At 40.7% G+C, this 24,515-nt stretch overlaps 1 protein-coding gene across 1 annotated transcript; it reads right to left on the bottom strand.

Annotated features, from left to right (window-relative positions):
- Positions 1-2,323: 2,323 nt before the first annotated feature.
- LOC108664337 lies at positions 2,324-23,591 on the bottom strand. The gene is made up of 6 exons (XM_018150913.2): positions 23,549-23,591; positions 10,484-10,665; positions 9,855-10,020; positions 8,933-9,066; positions 7,816-8,059; positions 2,324-7,046 (listed from the first exon to the last, which is right to left on the bottom strand). Exons 1-6 carry the CDS (start codon positions 23,589-23,591, stop codon positions 6,967-6,969), a joined length of 849 nt encoding a protein of 282 aa, XP_018006402.1. The 3' UTR covers positions 2,324-6,966.
- Between the last annotated feature and the right edge of the window lie 924 nt (positions 23,592-24,515).

Below are 24,515 nucleotides of genomic sequence, written 5' to 3'. Positions count from 1 at the left end.
GCGGTGATCAGACGCACACCGGCGTACTCATCGACGGCCGTTCATCAAAGTGTCCAGCGTTTTCACCCGTTAAAAATAAACTGGGATAAAAAGTATGAAGTTGCCTAAAAAGCGGATAACGTCGGCTAAAAAGCGGATCTGGACTAGAACTTTGGCTCGCCCCGGCTCAGCGCGCGTCATGGAACACTGTTTAAATTAAAACTTGAATGGAGGGCGATACGGAGTTACCTTGGGGCTCGAAGTTGGTCGGATACACGCAGCTCCAGGATTACAGGATAAGGCAGGCCATGCTCAGGGGAAGTGCCTCGAGCGTGTGAGGGAAGTGCCTCGAGCGTGCGAGGGATGTGCCTCGAGCGTGTGAGGGAATTGTGAGGAAAGTGCCTCGAGAGTGTGAGGAAAGTGCCTCGAGAGTGCGAGGAATGTGCCTCGAGAATGTGAGGCATGTGTCTCGAGGGTGTGAAGTCAGTGCCTTGAGAGTGTGAGGCAAGTGCCTCGAGAGTGTAAGGCAAGTGCCTCGAAAGCGTGAGTGAAGATACAGGAAAATGTGCGGTAAAAGTTTAAAATGTGTGAGTCAAGAGCTCAGATTGCGTGATGGTCTAGACTAGAGTGTGAGGCTAGATCCTAGAGTGCGATATAATAACCATGAATTTAAGAGTTAAATACATTGAGTATGCGGAGAAAGCGTCTGCGAAAAATAGGTATGCCAGCTTAATGAGGGAACAATAATAACAATAATAATAATAACAATAATAAGAACAGCTTCTGCCAAACTACACAAATGCTTAATAAGGGGAAAACAATTCTGTTGTGGCAGAATAAGCATAACCGTACTTAGGAAACGGAATTCTTTCTGTATTGTTTAGAATATTCCCCCCGCAATATATTCCTCCTTTTTTGACTGGACAATTTTATCAACATTTTTATGGCTTCATACTATATTTCATTCACGTACAATATGAGCGCTTGTTCAAACGCAATTTTTACTATTTTCGCTGCAGAAAATATCTGTATTCTAGGCTCAGAGTGTAAGCGTGAAATTCAGTAGTTCCACAACATATCCATGAAAATTACTTTATCATGTTACCACAGCCAAAACATGAATGTTTTATTCCCGTTGACCGTCTGTGATAGCAAACCAGCGCCCAATCCTCTGTCTCTGCAGTCGCGTCAGCGAGAGTCGGAGGGACAACAATACATTGCTACTGTCATTACAACTCTTTCCGATGCTCATCGTTAGAACGTCTACGACTAAAGTTGCTAACAACGGCTGATATTCCACATGAGTGAACAGGCAGCCCGCGCCGTAGCTCTGTATAACTGATCGATTTGGAAGACAAGTCACTTAGCGTGATTTGCCGGACCATATTTCACAGGGAAATTCCAACTTTATTCGGCTCGTAAATATTCAGAGGCTTCTCTGAGATTAGCTAGATAAATTCAGATGTCACGGCAGAGTTGGTGCATCGCGCCTCCCGAACTTGTAGCCCCACGCGCCACGGCTGACCTTAACTCTGCAACTTGTCGCTGCAAGTTGCAAGTTCCCTCAATCCGCTTCATCGACGGAAACGGGCAACCGCGAAGAGCAAAGCGATTGCTACAGCCCCGTTTATAACTATTGTGCAGACTATCACCTGGAGGTGTACTGACTTTTGATCAGCCATCAGTCCGTAGTCTCATCGGAAAATTTCTAAGAATAATCCTTTACAGCTTGGTTCCACTTTTCAAAGCTGAAATTACAATGTCAACTGGACATTGCTAGCTAGAGTCTAAACGACATTTTCCGTGCAAACTGTAAAAATTTCCGTGACTGTGAAAAACCTTCATAACGTTCATTACTTACAGAAGAACCTCACAAATTTTCATGATTATTATTACTGATGGTCGAAAAAATTTAACTCCCTCTGTTATTTTGCAGATTGCCGTTGCTGACGTGAAGCTCTTCCAACGCCCCATCACCGACATGGGGACTATTCGTAGCTACCATGGAAAATTTATAGCAGCCCCCATGCTAGGTAACGTCCAATTCGAGTCTCTGCAACATGGTATATATACGAGATTTAATCAATCGATCAACTTTCAAAAGTATATAGGCTGACTTATATCCGATCGCAAATGAACGTATGAGGAAACCATTCAATGAGCGTATGGAGTCAGAATACGCAAAATTTGTTACTAGATTTTACCGTTTAGATGACAGCGACTAGAGATAGGATTTTCTGGCATGCATCTTTAAATATCGATGTAATGTTTGCTGCGCGATCTATTCGTCCGAAGAGAGTAACCGAAAGTGTAAAGATGGGATTGTAAAACGAAACGAGGATAATGTAGCTACGTCGATATTATATTTCACTATGATTTCTTTTTTACATACATATTCACATGTCTTTGTGGGATCTACATAGCATGAACCTTATTTTAACCTGTACAAAACTAACTAAATCCTGTCCAGCACACCAAATGAATGATGAAACGTACATTATCTTGAATAATATATCGTAAGTAAATATTCACCTTTGCTGCCTTACGAGTGTATTCATAATGGAATAGCAAAATGTAAGTAGACAAAATAGAAATGAACTCAAAACAAATGTCGGTTTACAAATTTCTAAGTATTATGAGGAAAAAGAGGCGGAGTAACATAGAAGAAAGCATATACATGATCGAATATCAGGTCCGTTCATAAGTGTACTTAATTTTATCCTTGCATAAAACAAAACTGAATCAACTGTTGCGTCTATCATTGCCTCCACAAAACCGATGATTATAATAACAATTAAATCAAATTTTCATGAATTGTGTTCATTATAAATCGTGGGGCGTGGTAACATTATGGAAATCATCAGTCCGAATTTCTACATCGATAGATAGCGACGTCTGTTCTGTAATAATTGTGTACAACAAGCGAAACGAGTAACATTGGTTACGTCACCAAATATTCATATTACATTCGAGAATGAAGATCTTACGATATGTGCAGCATGGACACAGATGTAGCACATTCTGTTACGCAACAAAAAAATAACATAGAGCACAACAATGGCACTTGGAGGAGGAAAGCTAGGATTCAATTTTGCGCTATCAAAGATGTTAAATCATAGGCTAGCTCACAAAATGTCATATTTTCATCAGTTTGAATGTACTAGCAGTTTCTTTTGAATTTGTGATAAAATAGAACAATATTCACTCGAGGAGTGTGTGATCAATGTTTGCATCTACTGTCAAAGTTTTACTTTATTAGCTTGGTTTATTGATTCAATGAGTATTTTTAAAATAAAGTTGGGTACCACGTTCATGGGAGGTTGATGAAGCTGCATTGAGGAAATATACCGTACAATAAGCTGCAACTTTTTTCCATGCTGAACTGAATTTAGCCGATTATAATTCAATCGAAGTTGGGTAAATTTACATGTTCAAAATTTCACGTTTCACGAAGTTCAAAATTTACACGTTTCTGTTTTCTCAAAAATATAGTTAACTCCACTTCCCGCCAATATTATTCGCTATTAACGAAATTAAAGTTGTAAGAAAAACCGGTCATAATTCGGCCAAAATAATTTGCAAAATAATAACAATAAAAAGGTTCAATTTCTTGACTACAGAGCAACTGCACCGAATGATTTTGTAATGAATTGACTGAAATGTTTTGGTTATGTCCGCAAGAAGAAAACCTTCCAGGAGCTATTTGAGCAAATGCACATCCTTATTTCACACAATATCTGCATGGCTTGCAAGTCAATTATAAATCTCCAACAGAAGCCAAGAATGTGAATTGTATCCGTCCTTACACTCAAGGAGAGGAATGCAGTGAGAAAACAGAAAGAATATGAAATTGGATTGGAACAATCGTTAGTCCCGACATTAAATAATTATCCGGTTAGATGCCTCGGGTTCACATAATAGCTTCGGAAGAATTGACTGGACAATTTCGGTAAACCACGAACAACTTCTGATCTGGCTTCGTTTTGTTTTGAACAGATTCACTTAATTGGGAAGCCAATAACCATATTACGTACTCCAACCACTTAGGGTTAACGGAATTTTCAAATCAAATATTGGACTGAATTAAAGCAGGCATTAGCGTTGAAATAATACGCATGCCTACACGAAGATCAATAACCTGTACCGGAATATATGCTAGTATCGGCATATTCAACACAGTTTGACCGCACTGCCACACCCTGCTCCACAGTCTTCCTTATCTTAGAGCCTATATATAAGTTATCTACAGGTGCAGTCTATGTGAGATAGGTGAGCGATGAATAAGCTATACACTGCGGTAATATTCACATGTACGCACGACACACAGAATCGCGTAGTTTACGTAACTATTTGGTGTCCATCCAAAGCTCAGGAACAGAACAAAAATATTCATAATAATGTGGGTTATTTCCTCTACTTAGCAAAATTCGTCGGAATTAAGAGGAATGCCAGGCCTTTAGTGCGTTTTTTATTTGTCAAATTACAGCAAGTGCAAAGTGAGCGAAAGGATGGATTAGAATTTGTAAACGTATGGAAGATTAACGAATCCAATATCCGACTTCTAGTCAATGTGAAGAGCACGTAAATTACCTCAAATTAATGTAATTAACGCGAGAAAATACACTGAACCGAACAATTGCGACTTTCCTGCCACATGCTCTTGGGTTGTGCTATAAAAAGCAAACTGTTTGCAGCATTGCTAATTTACATTGAAAAGTGAATTTTCAGGCTTTAGACACCATCAACAAACGTACAATACTCAGTAAATAAATGAGTTACTCAAATCAATCGAGTAAAGTGGACCAAACAATTAGCATCAATCCCTGGTTACCCTCAGGCGTACAGCACATGACATCCACGCGGCGCAAGCAGCAGCAGCAGCGACGGCAGCTCCGCTAACATCTTTACGGCGCCCCCGGGACGAGCAGATTGGATAAAAGCATCCAAACCTCAGCGTGTGAGCAACGCACTAGCTCTGTTCTTATGTCACATGAGACACAACATCGCAACTCACAAGACAAAACAAACAATAGACCACCCAGCATTTTCTTCGAAAGAAAAAACCTCAACAGGGTTACCGTGCTATGTTCTACATAATGTGGCCCGTTTTTTAGAATTCAAAAGCGAAATTTCTACACAACAAAAGTGAGTCATGTTGTAGCATAAAGCATATGTAGAGCTTCGTAGTTATCATCATTCTCGATGAGTGGACACTGGTACGAAAATGTGATAAACATGAACTCTACGCAAAATAATATTGACATTTCGTTATATTTCGTCATTGCATTGCTTACTGTAGTTCACAAGCAGCCAGCTTTGCAAAACAATTAAACTTAACTTATTTACAACAGAGTGGTATAGCAGGGAATTATCAGAACATTTGGGATTATCTACAGAGAGAAAGCAAACAGCAAGGAAAATAATGACTAGTTACAAGTCAAAAGACCCAGCGCAAAAATCGAAAACCAACTCGTCATTTTAACATTCTTATCAACAGCAACAAACTTCGACCTTCGTTTTCTCATTTACAAAATTAAGTACCGATGTCACCCGCCTGAAGTACGCATAAACGGAGAACGGACTGCGACAATTAATCAACAGTGAAAAAAAAATCGAGACAATTTACAAAAAAGTCAATGTTGGAAAAAATCATGTAAACAGTTTCTACGCAAAAAAAGTCAATCGTGAAATTGAGGAACCTGATCGTCAGAAATGAAACGATAGGCACCGATAGAACAGCTCAGAGCAACTGTTACCTAACAACAGGTAGGCTTCACAGATACAAAATTGGATGCGCCTAGAGGCAGACATTAAGCCTATAACCAAGGAGGATTTGAAGCGAGGTAGAGGTATTCTTAATTATCTACCAACACCGACACTAGCTACAATTTAAAACAATTTTTAGCTTCCTTGAACATGTTTTAGAGCGCATTATGATAGCCTCTGGGGCTATCGCTTAGGTTCAAAATTTGGTTTAGGATTCGGTATAATATGAACGGTTGCGACGCCTGTATCTGGAATGATAATGTTGAATAACAAACGTTTTATCTCAAAAAGATGACTTCTTACAAGCAATCATATAATTCGAAATGCAGATCAAAAATCTAACTGAGGCATCTGATTCATTTTTATGTCATTGCATAATGCAATAGCGTTATTTGAAACACTGCCTAACAATAACCAATGACAACAATTACCAACAACAATGTTTATTCACAATGACAATAATCGCTTTCATAAACAGACGCATCATCAGAAAAAGCCCCCACTAGTTGATAAATATCAGATGTTATTGTTAAGCGTCACAGGGGAAACTTGCGTTTACTGATTTGGAGCATAAATGTCACGCGTTTGAGGTATGCAGCATCTTGGAGCCTTTCATACGAAACTTCACGATACTGAATAGAAATGCACTTGCATTGTATTATAGTTATACAGCTTTACTCAGAAGCTCTGTCGAAGGTACCAATCATGTGGGAAAGCAAACGTCAACAATTGAATAATGAAAAAAATGGGAATTTTGAAACTACAAAAATGAGAGGTACGTACATTAAGAGATCATAATCCATCGGAGAAGAGCCAGACTCAGCTTCCAACCTCTAAGGAATATATAAATTATATACTTTAGGCTAAAATAAGGAGAAAATGAAACGAAATTATAAACTCTGATGACCGCGGAGTACAGGAAAATGACGACCTGTTGCCACATTAAAGACGAAAGCTCTCAGCACTATACTGCTGATTTTCTTTGTTTAAATAAGAGTAGCAAGTTTTCTTTGGTACAGCAGTAAGGGGCACACAAAAAATTCTAACATAAACACCCAGAAATACCGAAGAGAATTCCCTGTAAACATTTTCAAAAGACCGAAGAACCATTTCTCAAGGTCTTTGCCTTGCCTTACAGTTGAGTAGCAGTTGTGATGTTTGACTGTAAGGGTGGCAGTGATCGCGACACCTCAAGGTAGCAATTATAACATCAGTAATGTCTTAATGTAGCAAACGAAACATTCGTAGTAGCAGCAACAACGGCAGAGAAGTAGCAACGCAGTGCGAGCAACACTGGTAACCTGTAAAGAGAGAAAAATGTTCGAAGTGATCACAGAAATTTCCACTGAAACCCTGATATTTTGGCAATTAGATTAAAAGAGGTTATTCAATTGCTTGCATCGCAAATACATTAAAAATGTAAAAGAAAATTCACTATTACGTCCTGTCATTCAGCGGTGCGCACTCACGCCAGCGGTGTAATGTTCCAGCGTCCGATAACGACTTTAAGATTTTAGCTTCCACTTCCGGTACTTCCGATTTGCGTATTTTAGAATCCTTTAATTTCTTTAAATAGAGACGTAGTTGAGTGAAGCATTTAGTTCCTAACCATTCAAAATTGTGAATCGATAGATATTGCCTTTTTTGTCCGTTTTTTATGAATTTTCATTTTTTCTTCGGCGTTTTTGGATTTCGACTACTTATTGTATCTGTTTTCTGGAATATTTGAACTAACGATAGACATGGATTCCAAAGTATTTCCTTGAAACATACGATTGATTTTTGTGGAATTATTTTCTTTTTTCCTTTTAAATCTTTATTGTTTAAAATATAGCGATATCTTTATGAACTGATAAGAAAGATGGTTCAATTTAAGAGGAAAAAAATAGACACTTCGTTAATCATTCTAAATAAAACCAAATTGAAACCTTAGAAAGTCGAGAGAATATACACCCTAATTAAAATCATAAAAAAGCTAATCCAACAATATTGCGCATGATGAATCAAGCTTATTTGTGACAAATTAATCAATACAAGAATAATCTACGCGATGATTAGTGCAAAACTTACCAGCAGACGATCGTCCCTCCATGATGCTGGCCCGCTGGGGTTGATCAATGGGAAGCTCGACTTCATTTGTCTCCCAGTAGATGCCGGCGATTTCTGCGGTGCACTTGACAAGCAGACGCCCGTCGTTGTTGAGGAGCCGTGGCAGGAGACGGAACTGCAGCTGCCGCGTGCTTGTGTACAGTGGCAGCCCGTCCAGCACGCGCGACCTGAAGCTCTCGTTGCGACCCACCCATGTCGGGTTAACCTGAACCACAACAGAGGGTGCAACATTATTTCTGTGCCACCCATGTCGGGTTAACCTGAACCATAGCAGAGGGTGCAACATTATTTCTGTGCCACCCATGTCGGGTTAACCTGAACCACAACAGAGGGTGCAACGTTATTTCTGTGCCACCCATGTCGGGTTAACCTGCGCCACAACAGGGTGTGGAACGTTATTAATCCTGTGAAGCCACCCATGTTGGGTTAAGATCACATGTCCTAAGACGCATCCAAGCCATTCTGTGTCAAACTGTTGATGAACATTGCACGTTTGTGTTTCAGAAACTATCAAAATTTTCAAAGAGGAACTTAATTCTTCAAGTGACTGATTTAGCTCTGAAGCTGAATTGCCTGCCGTACGATGCTCTTTAATATTGACACCTCCACTGACTTAACTTAATTTATTCAAGAAAACTAATAACGCTTATAATTGTACAAAAATAATACGAGTATCAAACCCATTTCCTCGAAATCGTTCAGGATTGCAGTCTAAAGGATTGAAGCAGTTTGTTGAAACAATTCCTCCAGAATTTAATAGTATTAAACCTTAAAACTTGTTTAATTTTATTTGACCCCAAGACCCGTATAATCAAGACTTTCATAAAGGATTGTAGTAGTTCATAAAATTAATCTGAGGATGCTAGGATAATCTAAGATAATGGAAGTTTCTAAATATAGAAGGATAATCCAGGATAATAAAAGTTTCTAAATATATAAGGATAATCCAGGATAATAAAAGTTTCTAAATATAGAAGGATAATCCAGGATAATAAAAGTTTCTAAATATATAAGGATAATGCAGGATAATAAAAGTTTCTAAAAGTCTATCGCTTTAAAGTGAGCAAAGAATACGTACAGGTTCGCTATTGATGAAGAAGACGAGCGTAGGAGGCGGGTAGGCGTTAACAGAAGAGCAGTTGAGCTGCACCTGCTGATGAAGCTCGTACACGGCCTGCAGCGGCGACAGCAGCGGCGGCGAGTCCGGCAGGTCTGATGAGTTCGTTTATAAGTTCGCATGTAAGATTCTACCAACGTCTTAGGTGGTATAATAAGTTCAATTATTGTAGTTAGCATAATAATATTCCCATTTCATAATAAGCGGTCTTGATATTCTGATAATATAATGAGAGTAAGGCAGTATGAATTGGGTGAGATCGAAATACGGCGGGAATGAAGGACACTAGAGTAGACGACATGGAAATACGGCAGGAATTAAGGACACTACAGAGTAGATGAGATGGAAATACGGCAGGGATTCTACAGAGTAGATAAGATGGAAATACGGCAGGAATGAAGGACACTAGAGTAGACGACATGGAAATACGGCAGGAATTAAGGACACTCCAGAGTAGAGGAGATGGAAATACGGCAGGGATTCTACAGAGTAGATGAGATAGAAATACGGCGGGAATGAAGGACACTGGAGTAGACGACATGGAAATACGGCAGGAATTAAGGACACTACAGAGTAGATGAGATGGAAATACGGCAGGAATTCTACAGAGTAGATGCGATGGAAATACGGCAGGAATGAAGGATTCTACAGAGTAGATGAGATGGAAATACGGCAGGTGGAAATACGGCAGGAATGAATGACAGGACAGAGTACATGAGATGGAAATACGGCCGGAATGAAGGACACTAGAGTAGATGAGATGGAAATACGGCCGGAATGAAGGACACTACAGAGTAGATGAGATGGAAATACGGCAGGAATTAAGGACACTACAGAGTAGATGAGATAGAAATAAGACAGCCCAATAGATCGCCGTACTCACCGACCACCTCGAGTCTTGCAGTCTTTGCGTCGGTGTGGAAGGACGGCGCCTCCTCGGAGATCTCGCAGCGCATCACACCCGACGCCTTGCGCGACAAGTTGCGGATCACGACGGTACCTTTGGACGACTCCGCCTCGGACACGTCGAAAGCGTTCACTCTGAACACCTGCTCGCATAATTTGATCATTAATTGTATAATCATCAAATTATAATTTAAAATTTGAAAATATTGCTGTAGTGGTAAACTCGTTCAATAACATTGTGACTGTTTTCAATTGGGATGTGTGCTTATTGAGACGAAGCGGACGTAACATCGACAGAAGATACAAGCAAGCAAGCAAGCAACAGTTTTACTTTATTACCATTTCTTACATTAATAAATATGTATTTATATTTTTGCTAAAGAATAAGACAATCGTGAACTATTAATATTATCTTATTTGAATTGTACTTTACACATATTGCGTTCCATTTTAATTTTAACTGTATCGACTTTAACTTTAACTGTAACTTAACTTTAACTGTAACAAATGCTCGAGTGTCATTAATACCTATCATTATCACTCAGACATGCTATCAAATATTTTCAACTGTTTTTTAAATAGAGCTTGCCAACATCATTTCCTCACCTGCACGGGATTTTTTTCAGCTGGGGTCCACCTGTAGAATTCCTCGAGTCCAAAGTACCACTTGAGGGAATAAACATCCTTATTGTTGGGCGACACCCACTCGCACTCCAGGACGGCAGAGTCTCCCACCGCCACGCGAGCGGGGACGTTGATTTTAGTTATGCGTAAACCGCTGCAGCATCCTGCCGAGTAAAACAAAAACATTCGTCAAGTTTCATTCAAATAATGTGTGAGCAACTAAAATTATCAGAAAATAGTTCATGGATAATATCGAAGTAAATATTAAAAGGCGAATAATATTACGCATATTTCACGCTTTCGGAAATAATTCACCATGGAAGCGACGGCTGCGTTATTCTATCACTCAACTAGGGGAAGCGCAGCTAAGTGAGATAGTAAACTTTGAACAAGTAATATCCGTAGATTTTGCGCTTTCCTCTTATCAGAGAAAACGAGTTGGTGGAACCAGACTAGATTTTTAGCTTGATAAAAATTATATTGAAGTATAAAATTAAATTGTCGAGCTCTTTTAAATGCTGATAATAATAAAAAATTTGATCAGGTAAATTCGTTCACTGCCAGAGTTAAGGGGAGCGAAAGTTGAAACATTGTGCGAAGCTATTGGGAAATTTAAGGTCAACTGTAATAAAAATTGCGGTTGTGCTCGGACAAATAGCCGTTTTTCCGAGAGACATAAATCCCTTGTAAGAGTTGAGATATCGAGGGGCAAGAAGTATAGCAGGTCATGGAGTGGGAGAGGTGGCAGGTAGACCTGCACCGTCCCACCGACCGCCTGTTTGCAAACACAAGGCTAAATTGAGGGCAAAATTGGCAATAAACGTTGCAGAGATTGGGGTCGAGAAGCCCGCGACAACAAGACTCCGGCCGCAGTGCTGAGGATGACAGTGTCAGTGTCAGCACGGCTGACGCGGACACAAAGCATGGGATTACGGTATGGCAGCACGCCACAATACAGCACGATTGACTCTACGGTACAGAAGAGCTGACGCTACCTAGTACAACACGGCTGTCGCTACAGTGCAGCACGCCAGGCAAAGAAAAAAAATTAAATGAATACGAGCATAACTTAGTGGACTAGACAATAAATCGCAACAAACATTGCAGAGCATGAACATTACTTACTGGACTAGACCGTAAATCGCAACAGACATTGCAGAGCATGAACATTACTTACTGGACTAAACCATAAATCGCAACAAACATTGCAGAGCAGGAACATTACTTACTGGACTAGACCATAAATCGCGACAAACATTGCAGGCCGTGAACATTACTAACTGGACTAGACCGTAAATCGCAACAAACATTGCAGAGCATGAACATTACTTACTGGACTAGACCGTAAATCGCAACAAACATTGCAGAGCATGATACGGTACAGAAGAGCTGACGCTACCTAGTACAACACGGCTGTCGCTACAGTGCAGCACGCCAGGCAAAGAAAAAAAATTAAATGAATACGAGCATTACATAGTGGACTAGACCATAAATCGCAACAAACATTGCAGAGCATGAACATTACTTACTGGACTAGACCATAAATCGCAACAAACATTGCAGAACATGAATATTACTTACTGAACTAGACCGTAAATCGCGACAAACATTGCAGTGCGTGAACATTACTAACTGGACTAGACCGTAAATCGCAACAAACATTGCAGAGCATGAACATTACTTACTGGACTAGACCGTAAATCGCAACAAACAGTCGGGGTATCAACATTATTTACATTATTTACCTCTGTCATGCAATTAGTAAACCATCTCTTATGCCAATACGTCACCTGAAACAGATGACCATTTTTAAGCAACTGTACAGATAACCCATAAAGTTTTACGAAGATATTAATGGCAGCGCTTAATATTTTTCATTTCACGCGCGTTAGTTCGGAAATATTTTCAATGTATTGTCACGGCTCAAAGGCGGCCATCGCGGTCATCGTCAAGTCCACAAGTCAGGCTTGCGACAGCGGCCGTCCATCGACCCAAACCTTGTTAGCAGCTCCCCGGGACCCTGGCACGTCGCTTAGCTTTTGCTAAGTTTTTGCTCGGATTTTTAGCGATCATGTAGTGGCAAGGAAGGAATTTGGCGACCTCAGCTGAGTGCAGTCGTCGAATAAACGAGTGTTAGTTCGACTTGAAATCTTTTCGGCGTACCTATGAAATTGAAATTTCCAACTCGTCAAAGCTAACGCTTTAAAATTGTTTTTAGAAATGTTTAGTTTAGAAGAGTGTTTTGTTTAGAAGTGTGTAATATGTTACATAAAAAATATGGTATTGCTCACATCATGCATAGAATTTCAGGTGCGCTAGATATTTTGAATTATTGTTAGAAGATTCACGGAGAAACGGCAAGAAAATAGATTCTGACAAGAGTACGATCTGTTGAGGGCTTACGATTGTCACAATAACAACTAATTTATACGTGACTCTTTGATCTTAGCAGCATTGTAAAGTTGAGTTGCTGGATTCAACAACATTTCGACCAAAGAGAGCCACGGTCATCAGCAGTCTCGCATAGAANGTTAGTGTTGAATATGAATCGCGCTCAGACGCAGCATCACGAATCTGCTTTGTGGGCATCACAACACGGACTGTACTTACTCTATAAATAAAGAGCAAAAATTGTGAATAAGTAAGTGGGCTATACGTTTACAAATACTAAAATACACTATAAATTTAAAGATAAACTGAGTATAAACACTCCAGGTTTGGTATATAAATATTGCAAGTAATGCTCGTAAATAATGAACAATGTAACTAATAATTTTACTGATCAAGAATTGTACTTCAAATAAAAAGCCAAATAAATTCACCATATTTGCATTGAAAACTTTTGAGAGACCAGCGCCATCACCAGTCAAAAACGCCAAGAATACGAGCATAATCAATAGCACGATCAAATACTAGAAAGGGATTAAAATCAAAATAGCCACATAAACTAGCGAAGTAACGTGAAAACTTGTCTATCAACAGTTTCAGGCGGGTAAGAACAAGGAGCGTTGTTTATACATGGTTTTCGTTTAGAAACATGCAGCGATTCCGAGGTCTCTGCAGTGATCAAATGCTTAGAACTGTTCGGAATAAATGTTCGGGACATAAACCCAACTCTCAGTTTATGCCAAACATCATGCAGGGCAATTCAAGCAATCAAACACATCCTGTCGATCGAGCTAGAGACATAGCTCTTGCCAACCCATATGGCATACTCGTACAGTACATGCAAGCACACGCTTACATGTAAGCTACAGTACATGCAAGCTGTAAGTGAAAAATACTCAAGTTCTCAAAAACAGTAGGAAATTGGCCCTGGAATGCATTGCACAAATGCCTTTCCATTTTATAGATAAGTGCAGGCCGACTGGTATGAAATCTATTATTAAACACAAGGAGCATAAAAGTGTGGATTGTTTATCATTTGAAAAGCTTATAGGAAAGATATAGTTCGTCTTCAGTTGTGATCAATGACAAAATGTGATTAATCAAGACATAATGAGTTAGCCAACGTATAGCGACGCACGACATTCACACAACATCATGTGTGTGGGCAACCATGCACGCAGCAACAAACGTACAATCAACATTCTGTGATAGTCATCACTTCATACGCAGGCGGTGACATGCGTCAGTTGTGTATACACGCACACGGTATTCGTGTTCACAGCAACGCTTGGTTTGTTTGCCGCTGCGGCCGTTTCGGGACAAGCCGTGATGAGCTAACTGAGGCAATGTGAAGTTTAGGACATCGTTAACGCGGACGTGATTGGACGATAGGTCGTCGTTCATAACACGCATATCGCTTGGTCCCTTCTGGCGAGCACATGCAAGCTCGTATCTTTGCTCACATGCAAAATTAAATGGTGAAATATATAATCAAGCGAACGAAGTAAATCTAATAATAAGCCTGTTTTCATTATCTGAAGACTAGAAAGCCAATTCAAAAGTTCATATTGACCAAGAATGTGCAAATATACTAACCCTAAAATTAGACTTTAAACGACTTAGAAAACAAGTTGTAGTTGTAGAGCACTGTAGTGCATTTGCTAGCATAAACAACTGCGAAATGTGTGGGTGACCGGCAAGCTCCTCAAAACCGCTTCAGGTCCCCATTCGAGAGTTGAATTTAGTAAGGATAAGCATGGGCTATTTCGAAACTTGAGATTCCAAGATAGACAAAACTCACTCCACGACGAACTCACACCCTCTCACTTCCAACACACAAGCCAGGTCAACACACCCTGGCCCGACGTGGCCGGTCAGAGATTGTTTCCTAATAAGCAATGAATTTTCAGATGTGATCATCGGGCGGCCTAACGGATGAGCTATTCCGTGGGGGCACGAAATCCTGCTAGGAGAGCAATAGCACGAGAATATCGATGAAATTCTGGGAAAAATACAGGAAGGTTACGGAGAAACAAAAGATGAAAATTGAAGTAGGGATGAGAAATGCCTCAAGAAAAAATCATCATTTAATTAGAAAAAATGTCATAAATTAACGAGGACCTAAGATTTTTTCGAAGAAAAAATTATGGAAAGACGCAAAACGTAAAATCATTTTTTACTTGCAAGTAGGATTCGTGAATTAAATTTCGGGGGTAAAAAAATCTTAGTCCAATTCAAGATTCGGTAATTTTCTCAGAATGGTTCGACCGAAGTCGTCGCATGATTTACCAGAATACAGAAAGGTCTTGGTACATCGAGAATTCCGTGCGTTAAATGCTAGATAATTTGGGAAAAAAAGCCCAGTATTCAACAATAGATAGTGTCGAAAAGGTCCAGTTTTGAACAGTGTCTGAAGTCAAGAAAACCCTGATTTTGTTCAAGATCCCGACGAAAAGGGCGGGATGAGGATGGCCTGTTTAGAGCGAACGAAGGCTGGGGATTTGTTAGTGAGAGTCGCCGGCGACGCACTCGAGCAGAAGGGGCCAGACAATACTCTTGATTGGATCCCCGACGAGGGGGACGACAGGGTTCATGAGAACGCCTGAGGATTAAAACGGCCGATTTTAGAGACACCCTGACTAAAAAACGACAACTTCTAGCCGAAGCAAATTGACATCGAGAAATAGGATCAGGAATTTTTAGGATCAGGAATTTTTAGGATCAATTTTGGAGAAAATTTTCGGCCATTCAAAAAAGGGTATCAGAAATAAGTTTGAATTCAATTGAAATAATACACCGAAAATGGTTAATAAGAGAGAAGACTAAATTTAATCAAAGTAACTAAAAGCACGCAAATAAATTTTCATCTAATTAACTAAATCTTTCAGAATAAAAGAAAATTACCGCGAGTGTTCTTAATTAGAAATTCTATGCATAACCTTCAATACACATAACCTCCCGGCATTCAAATAACCAAGACAAGTATTTGAAGTATACAACTTATAGCACAAAAGGCACCCATTGATAGTGAGATAGCGGGAGCCAGCGAAAACGGGAGCACTGGAGAAAGTTTATGAAGAAGTGACACAGTGAATGTCTTGAACAGAACACAACGCTCGTGTCTCCAGAGATAAGATAAACTTAGACTTCTTGACAGGAAAGCCAAAACGCTGCGTTCCCGTGGGAATGAACACCATTTCGCAAAAAAAGTCTGCCTTACGATGTTCAACTTTCGAACAACACATTTACGAAGAAAATTAACATTAGAAAAGTCCCATATTTTTTTAAAGAATTAAGTGTTAGATGGACATAGTTCAGAAAAAATTTTCTTCGCGCAGGAATGTAAGTCAGAATAACTAAGTAGTAACAAGATACGAAGCAAGCCATGCCCGTTTAAGGACAAATTATTGTTATGGAAGTTTTAGGTATGCTCAGTGACAGAGACTAATTTTTCCGAACTTAAGACAATTGCAAGCAATGTTGATAGTACAAGAAAAAATGAATATGTCGCAACAAGACAAGTTGCAAAGACAATATAATTAAGGGATTTTACCAAGGGAACTGAGCGATAGCTTAAGATCGAGTATTTTTCTAGAGTGCAGGTGTAGAATAGTGCAGCGAAAAACGTTTAGTTTGAGGCAAAGCCGTAATCCTTTCGGGGGAACATTTTGTGCGCCTTTGGTCGAGTTTAGGCCACACTTCGGAACGGCAGTAAAGCGCCCAAAAAGCCGCTCGACACGACTCACTCGCCGCTGTCGCCACTATACAGGGCGAACAGAAACGGAGTCACGTCACGTCAACATCGCGGTGCAAGAAAAAGCTGAAACGATCTGAGAATAATCAAACGATGAAATTGATAAAAAAAAACTCAATGGAAATTTCAAAAATGTAGAGCGACATGATTCGAAGCATGGTTAAAAAATTATTATTGAACAAAGTAGTCAGGAAAAACAATATAAACAGTTACGCAACCATGAAAAATAAACAAGAGGAAATGTGAGCAGACTATATACAGGGTCGGCCATTTTTATGGCAACGCATGTATTTCTTATATCTCAATGAAACAAATTAGATGAATAAATTTTTTTATTTTATGAGATAATAGCCAAGAACTACCTAAACCGTTCTTAAACGTATTTATTCACTATGATGACCGCCCTTATTTCTAATGACGGCTTCCAATCTACGCTGTAAAGTTTCAAAGGAGACTCGCAGCATTTCTAGAGGGATCAAGTCCCATTCTCGTTTCAATTTAGACTTCAAACTATCCAAAGAATAATGAGGTTTTCAGCAGGCCTTACTCTCTAAAATAGCTTATACAGAAAAGTCGAGAGAATTCAAATCAGGACTTCTTGAGGTCCATTCATTTTTGCCAATAAACGCTGGGATGTGACATTGAATCCAGTTTTGGGCCACATGCCATGTTCGAACCCTGTGATGGAGCAGAGTCTTGTTGGAAACTCCATGGTAAGCCATTGAAGGGTTTCCGGCCCCAAGGTAACACCTCAGCTTCCAAAATGTCCGAAATGTATCGCTGAGTTCAATTTCACTCCTGAACATCGTTACTGTTCCGGTTACCACAGATCTATCCCGCCCCAAAACTGTCATTTTGACGGCTAATACTTTGTTCAACATCAATTTTCTTATCGTCACTGAACACCAAATTGGGCAGCATGCCACCCTCAATGAGATTCAGAATGTGCTGGCATCTTTCGATTCTCATTTGTTCATGACGGTCGGTTAATTCATGCCTTGTTTGCATCTTGTAAGGAGAGATTTTGAGACCATCTTTGAGGAGTCTACGCATTGATTTCTTATTGATAGCGGCTTCTGCAGCCAATTTTGCAGCTGCGAGCGACGAGGGTTTCTCCTTAACTTTTCCCTTGTGTTATTGACCAATTGTTTTGTTCGGACACTTCGTTTCCTTCCCTGACCAGGTCGATTGCACGTTTCGCAACTTTCTTTGAATTTTTCAATCACCTTCCATACAGTTTCACGACGAATATGGAGTTCTTTTCTCCAATGACTGAATTACTCTTGCCCTTTTCATGAAGGGTTACAATTGTATATCTATTTACTGCCAAGTGTAATACTAAATTTGGACACCTTAGACCTCTGCAATATAAAATATACGAAATAATAGATAATATTAAAGCTTTATAATAAAAGACAAGTTTCCTAGAAACATATTTGTTTTCACCGCACATATTCGCTGCCATGAATATTGTGGACTCTGCAGAATGCAGTAGGTAGACTGTAGAAGAATTTATGAGTTTCATAAAGCGTCCATTGAGAGCGAAAAATATTAAGGGTGACATGCAACGCGAATATCTCGATGAATTTAACTGAATGAAACGATGAAATATTTTTAACAATCGCACAATCGCTAACTACTGGAAAAATGTTGAGTTTCAAAAAATTCACACAAAATCTTGATGGGACGTCGAAGGAATATTCGCGAAAATACCGTACTTCTAACGAAAAATTAAGTCCAATATTTGTTCATATTCAAAGTAAACAGTAAATAGATATACGAGTGAATTTTGCATTGCGAGTCAAAATATAAATTGAGCGCGGCGAAGAAGGATGGGAAAAGACGATATAAAGCTGGCCACAGGTTTTATGTTGAGGAGAAACAGGAGAAGCGTTTCAGACCGTATGAGGGATTCATGAAGCGTAAATGAAGAGATGTTGATGCAGGAGCTGGCAAACTGTCCCACGACGGGCGGTCACTGAACGATGCTTTTTGATGCACCCACATGCATCCAAGCTGAGCCCCCTCCCCATACGGGCCACGACCTGGCAAACAGCGCGCATGAGCAAGCAAAGCGTCCTTGAATAGCGCAAAAAGAAAGTTTGCTCTTAACTAATTACAGGCGAAATGAATTATTAATGCTCGAGCAAAAATAAGGCTGAAGCAAGAGCGAGGGAGAAACGTGCCAATTATTATAGTATCAAAGAGAACACAAATTAAATTAGGGGGTTAGATCATGCATTAATGACCACAGCGGGAGAATACGCTGCTGCACGTGGGGAAAGTGGGCAGCGACAACAGAGGTCGCTTTGTTCGCTTATATAGCTTGGGGGACGAGACAGGCAGGGAAGAAGATACTTTCATATCGTAGGATTAACGCATATTAAAGAAGGCGGATTGTACGACGAACAAGTTATATGAACGTGATACGGAAGGATTAAACATAAGTTACTTTGCAGAAAGTAAACGAACATAACTAGCTCTGATAAAATGTGGAATAGTAAGGAGAAAAATAGCAGCAAATGTATTGAAAATGAAGACATATTTCAGGAGACGTCTTTGGCAGCAGCATGGAAAACAGAATCGCTTGCTCAGCACAAATGCCTTCCGTGCAGCCGCGTCGACACTTTGCCTGATCAAATCTAGTCATGGAGAAATGCTTCTCTCTGATTGCTAACAAGAACTTTTATTGAGAGCAAAAATTAGATACAATCAGTGAACTTCAAATTTTATCTCCGAATACGATAAATAACGTTCAAAAAATTGCAATAATTGAAAATAACCGACAAATAAAAATTATGTGAACACATAATTGGTCGAATGAATTAATAAAATAAGATGATCCCGGATCAATACTGAAATGGAACAAACAATAACTGCAGATTGATCGAATTGAATCAATATTGTATAAATAAAGCAATTAGTAATTAATATTATTTGATGTAGAGTAAAATTTAATATCAAATATGGGCGGTGCCAGCTCTACCGTTATTTGACCAGCGTAAAAATATCATTAAAAAAAATCCATGTCATTATAAAGAAATAGGCCAAATTGCAATAAAAAAATACAATCCTAAGCAATTTTTTACACATCCCATGCTCCAATTTGAAAAGGCACGTCACTGCAGACAAAAGACTGCGAAATATTACGAAGATAGAGGAACAGGAAGAATGAGGTGTTCGTAGACGGTGTTATGGTTATTGCCGTATTTTGCGTCAGTGCTGCGAGAAAATCGCAATGGTTTGTCACCAGACTCGCCACAACAGGACTTGTTAGAGCTGCTATATGAACGACTATGGGCAGCTGCTTGCAAATATTTTTTTATCTTAGAACGTCCAGAATGCGACTCATGAATACCACGCAGAAATGAAATAGAAATTCACCCTATAATGAACGCGCATTGAGACCTGCAACTGAGGTCGATAAGCGACTTGCGATGTCAAAAAGATGCATTATTCGGCACGAGCTTCTTATTAAGAAGAATTGAATTGTATTGGTGTTTCTATAGTTGTTCGAGGAAACGATGCAGACGCTGCAAGTCTTCAAACCTCTCGGCTAAGGGCTTCAGTCACAGTCAGTGCTTGACTCCACTTCAGGAGAAAAAAAGCCTATGAATTTTCTTAGCAGTCTCATGGCTTAGAAGGATTTGATTCTTTTTCTCTCGGTCAAAATGGACATCGGCGAACTCGGTAAACTACGGGATCTTTCGCACTAGCATAACTTGGCTCCTGAATTCTAGAGCGAATCTATGGAATCATTAAGGTTCAAATTTTAAGAATATTTCTTCACGCCGAGGACGACCCTCAGGTCCGACACGCGCCTCAGCCAGCCTCACGCGTACGAGCCTCTGCCACTCGTCCCGTACAAGCCAAGCGGAAGCTCTTAAAAGTTCGATGTCAACTTCCCAAGTCAGAGAGAGCCAGTGAACAACAGCTGCGAGGGCAGTGTAGAGCACCAGACGCTCCTAGGACACTGTAGAGCACCAGACGCTCCTAGGACACTGTAGAGCAGCAGACGCTGCTAGGACACTGTAGAGCAGCGGACGCTCCTAAGACACAGTAGAGCACTGGACGATCATAGGACACTGTAGAGCACTAGGCGCTCCTAGGACACTGTAGAGCACTAGGCGCTCCTATAGGACACTAGCAAATTTCAAGTTCCAAGGATACTGTAGAGCACCTTAAGTTTAGAGGACACTTTGGAGTACCTCAAATTCCAAAGATGCTATAGAGTATGAGAAACTCAAGATAAGTTGAGCATTGAATGCAGCAGGAAACTGCAAAGCACCAGATGTCTCAAAATTTTTGTAGTGCGTGAGAAGCTTGTGACAACGGTAGAGCACCAAAAGCTAATGGAAACTGTAAAGTATCAGAGACTGCCGAGCTACATAAAGGTTTATGGGCGCTAGAGCACCAGAGGCTAGAGCAACGGATGCTAGAGCACCCAAGGCTAAAGATCCATTGGGCAAGAGAATCCTAGAGCACCAGCGGTTGGAGAAGAGAACATCAGCGGCTTTGATGACTCAGAGTAAAGCCACCGCCATAGGAACTCACCGCTCATATGAAATTCAAGATTAATAAATAATGTGTGCCATGCTTCTGAACATACAGTTTCAAGGCCCGGAACTTAATTGACATGGAACGCATAATAATAAATCATGATCCTCGGGATCAATGACCCTAAAGACACCAAGCCGCCCGCCCACATCACCACGCTGAGCATATGACGTGCGACGGGCTCTCACAAGTGTGTAGTAACAGCTGTGCCTTTAGAGGGCGCAGGTGCTGCTGGGCATGCCGACACATGCACGAGGTAAAGAACACTCATGCAGGTCATTCATGCCCTCTGCAGGCTGAACTCATTAGGCATGATACTTGCTCACTTTGCCCTCCATCGCTATATGCTTCCAGCGTGAAAGAATCATCAGCTTGCGTTTTTTTCCGAGGACAAATCACAACAAAATAAGGTATTTGAGAAATACTTTATTTATAAATAACCTGCGCTTTAAATATTAATGTACCCGCTGCCTTATTTCGTTCTTTACCTGTTAATGCGACCAATATAGGTCAGTTTTAGACAATACATTCATAGCTGAGCGGAAAAACTGCGATGCCAAGAATTCCCTTCCGTATTGTTCAGTTATGCTTTAAATGTGAATGATACAATGTTATCCACACACGAGTAGGAGAAGATAATGTTATTCCTACCCTCTTGCCAAACTATCCGGGCCGCCTGAAAGGTTTACTGATGATTCCTTAACTTATGATCGATAAATAGAATAGCAGCTAAGAGGAAGTGCCGGTTAGGAAATCGTCCACACGTTGAGCCAACAAACACAGCGCGGGGCAAACAGTGTTTGTTTGAGCGCCGGGAGTCCGCGGCACGCGACGGATGAGGCTGTCTGCAGCGTCAAAACGGGAGTGATTATTATATATACTGTGGTGTGTATATAACAAGAACCGTCATACTGATGGTGAAGATGTTGCCACGTATTGAAACAAATAATACGAGCTTATATTAAAACAATATACAATTATTTCCAGCAAAATTATGGTGCAAGTTCAAATTAATCATTTTGATTGTGGTAACACAACGCCGCGGAAAAGTGGCTAAGCTGCGAATAAATTATAATATCACGATAACATTGGTGTTGAGCATTGAGTAATGAACTAACGTTTTGAAAATTAGGGTCCACATAAAATAAATAAGCTTTGTGATGTGAAAGGATACCAACTCATTCACCCACTCTTAGACAACGCAATTATTACAAGTGAAGTGAAACTAGAAGTTATTGCTTCTAGTTTTCACGGATGCCTTTTGTTATCACAAAGCGGTCTCCCAAACCCTAAGATTAAATTAAAAATCTGGAGTCGATTTTCCCTCAGAAGGCTATATCACTGCCGCAGCTAGGAAGGATATATCAGTGCCGCAGCTAGGAAGGCTATATCACTGCCGCAGCTAGGAAGGATATATCAGTGCCGCAGCTAGGAAGGATATATCACTGCCGCAGCTAGGAAGGATATATCAGTGCCGCAGCTAGGAAGGATATATCAGTGCAGCACTAGGAAGGATATATCACTGCCGCGGCTAGGAAGGATATATCAGTGCCGCGGCTAGGAAGGATATATCAGTGCCGCGGCTAGGAAGGATATATCAGTGCCGCGGCTAGGAAGGATATATCAGTGCCGCGGCTAGGAAGGATATATCACTGCCGCGGCTAGGAAGGATATATCAGTGCCGCGGCTAGGAAGGATATATCAGTGCCGCGGCTAGGAAGGATATATCAGTGCCGCGGCTAGGAAGGATATATCAGTGCCGCGGCTAGGAAGGATATATCACTGCTGCGGCTAGGAAGGATATATCAGTGTCGCGGCTAGGAAACCTCTCAGGACTCGCACAGGAAAAGAGTGTCTCTGTGATGGGGTAAGCGCGGTGCCTCAAGTGCATGAAGGGCGCTGGTGTAGCGACAAGACAAGTACCGTGCACATGCAGTGTACAGTGTACACAAAGTCAGGGCCAAGTACAATGGTCAGGACCAAGTACACTGGTCAGGGTCAAGTACACTGGTGACTGGTCGGGGATCAAAAGCACCAAGCGTACCACGTCAGACACCAAGTATACGCCGCGCACCCTGTTGTCGCCGCACCGTTGCGCGCACGGTTCTATATCTTCACATCGTCCCGGTGAGTAGCTATCTACCTCGTCTCTTCAGTGCCAGTGCCAACAAATTACAGACAACCTTTGTCAGGCCGTGGCATCACTGGCGCGAAATGACACGTAAGCCTCCACGTACCCACAGCCAGCCTACCATTTTTGTTCAAGGAGATCAATAGAGGGTGAGAGGCGTGACAAATAATTCGATATTAGATAAAGAAAATTTGTTCTTCTACAAAAGTATTTTTACCTTCCAGTGGCACAGGCGTGGGCGTGAGAGCTGGCATATTCATAGTTGTATCAGGTCGGCTAAATAAAAACAGGTCGGCTAGCTAAATCCGTTGCAAAACTTCTCATCTCAACTGCACTGCAGAGGACATATGGTGCATTTTTTTCTGTGACGCGCAGCAGAGAACTGAAGTGGACATAGCGGCCCTCACTCGCTACTTGCGCGGGATCAGGGCATCAAGTGTGAGGGGACACTCAAATACTTCAGGCTTGGGCAGCACGGAGTATAATTGCAAACAAATAATCCAGCGAGCGTACACTTCTGTTGAACGTCCAGCAAGAAGAAATATCTCGATCAAATTTTTAGCTACACGGCAAGCACTAATAACACGAACAATGGGTATTTTTATAGCAAAACCAACAGTAATCAATGAACGTAGGATAATCTCGCCAGGTCTTGTCGATCTCATGTTTATTAAGCGCTCGGGTCAAAATGAGAGTCTACCTTCAAGAGCTGCGCGCCGTTAATTTTGCGGTCCTCTTCTTATCTCTTATGCCGTAGACTTTTATCGCAGGGCTTCTGCTTTCCTCTTTGTTGAACTCAACGAATTTTGCTTTCCGAAATATTCAACTCAACAACAACGCCCAAAGCGTTTCCTAGAACGATTTTCTTTAAAATCCATGTGATCAATTTCAGGAAATAAATTTCAATCCGCCCTCAATCTACAGTGAAGGATCGATAATTTTTTAGCAGAAATATTAGTTTCCTGCATCGCAGAAGTAACAAGTACCTAGACGAACAGGCTGGATGGGAGGTATAGCTATAGGGAACGTCAGGCCAAATGGTTATACGCAAGTCAAGCCTTGGCACCAAAAAAAGCAGCGAGCATACGAAACAAAGAAAAGATTAGAGAGACATGAAGTGGGTCAAATAAAGAGACGAAGAGATGAGTCACTTGTCAATGAAGAGCAGAGCCCGGCTGAAGAGG

This window comes from Hyalella azteca, unplaced genomic scaffold, assembly GCF_000764305.2.
Source record: "Hyalella azteca isolate HAZT.00-mixed unplaced genomic scaffold, Hazt_2.0.2 contig8291, whole genome shotgun sequence".
Lineage (NCBI taxonomy): Eukaryota > Metazoa > Arthropoda > Malacostraca > Amphipoda > Hyalellidae > Hyalella > Hyalella azteca.
This window is presented reverse-complemented; position numbering and strand designations above follow the sequence as displayed.

What these genes read in the sequence shown, in the direction of transcription:
- LOC108664337 (XM_018150913.2), bottom strand. Translation starts at nt 23,591, where the DNA reads ATGAATATGCCAGCTCTCACGCCCACGCCTGTGCCACTGGAAG. An exon ending in TGCAAGACTCGAGGTGGTCG is followed by an intron (nt 9,067 to 9,854) that starts GTGAGTACGGCG and finishes CGAACTCATCAG; the next exon opens with ACCTGCCGGACTCGCCGCCG. An exon ending in TCTTCATCAATAGCGAACCT is followed by an intron (nt 8,060 to 8,932) that starts GTACGTATTCTT and finishes GTTGTGGTTCAG; the next exon opens with GTTAACCCGACATGGGTGGG.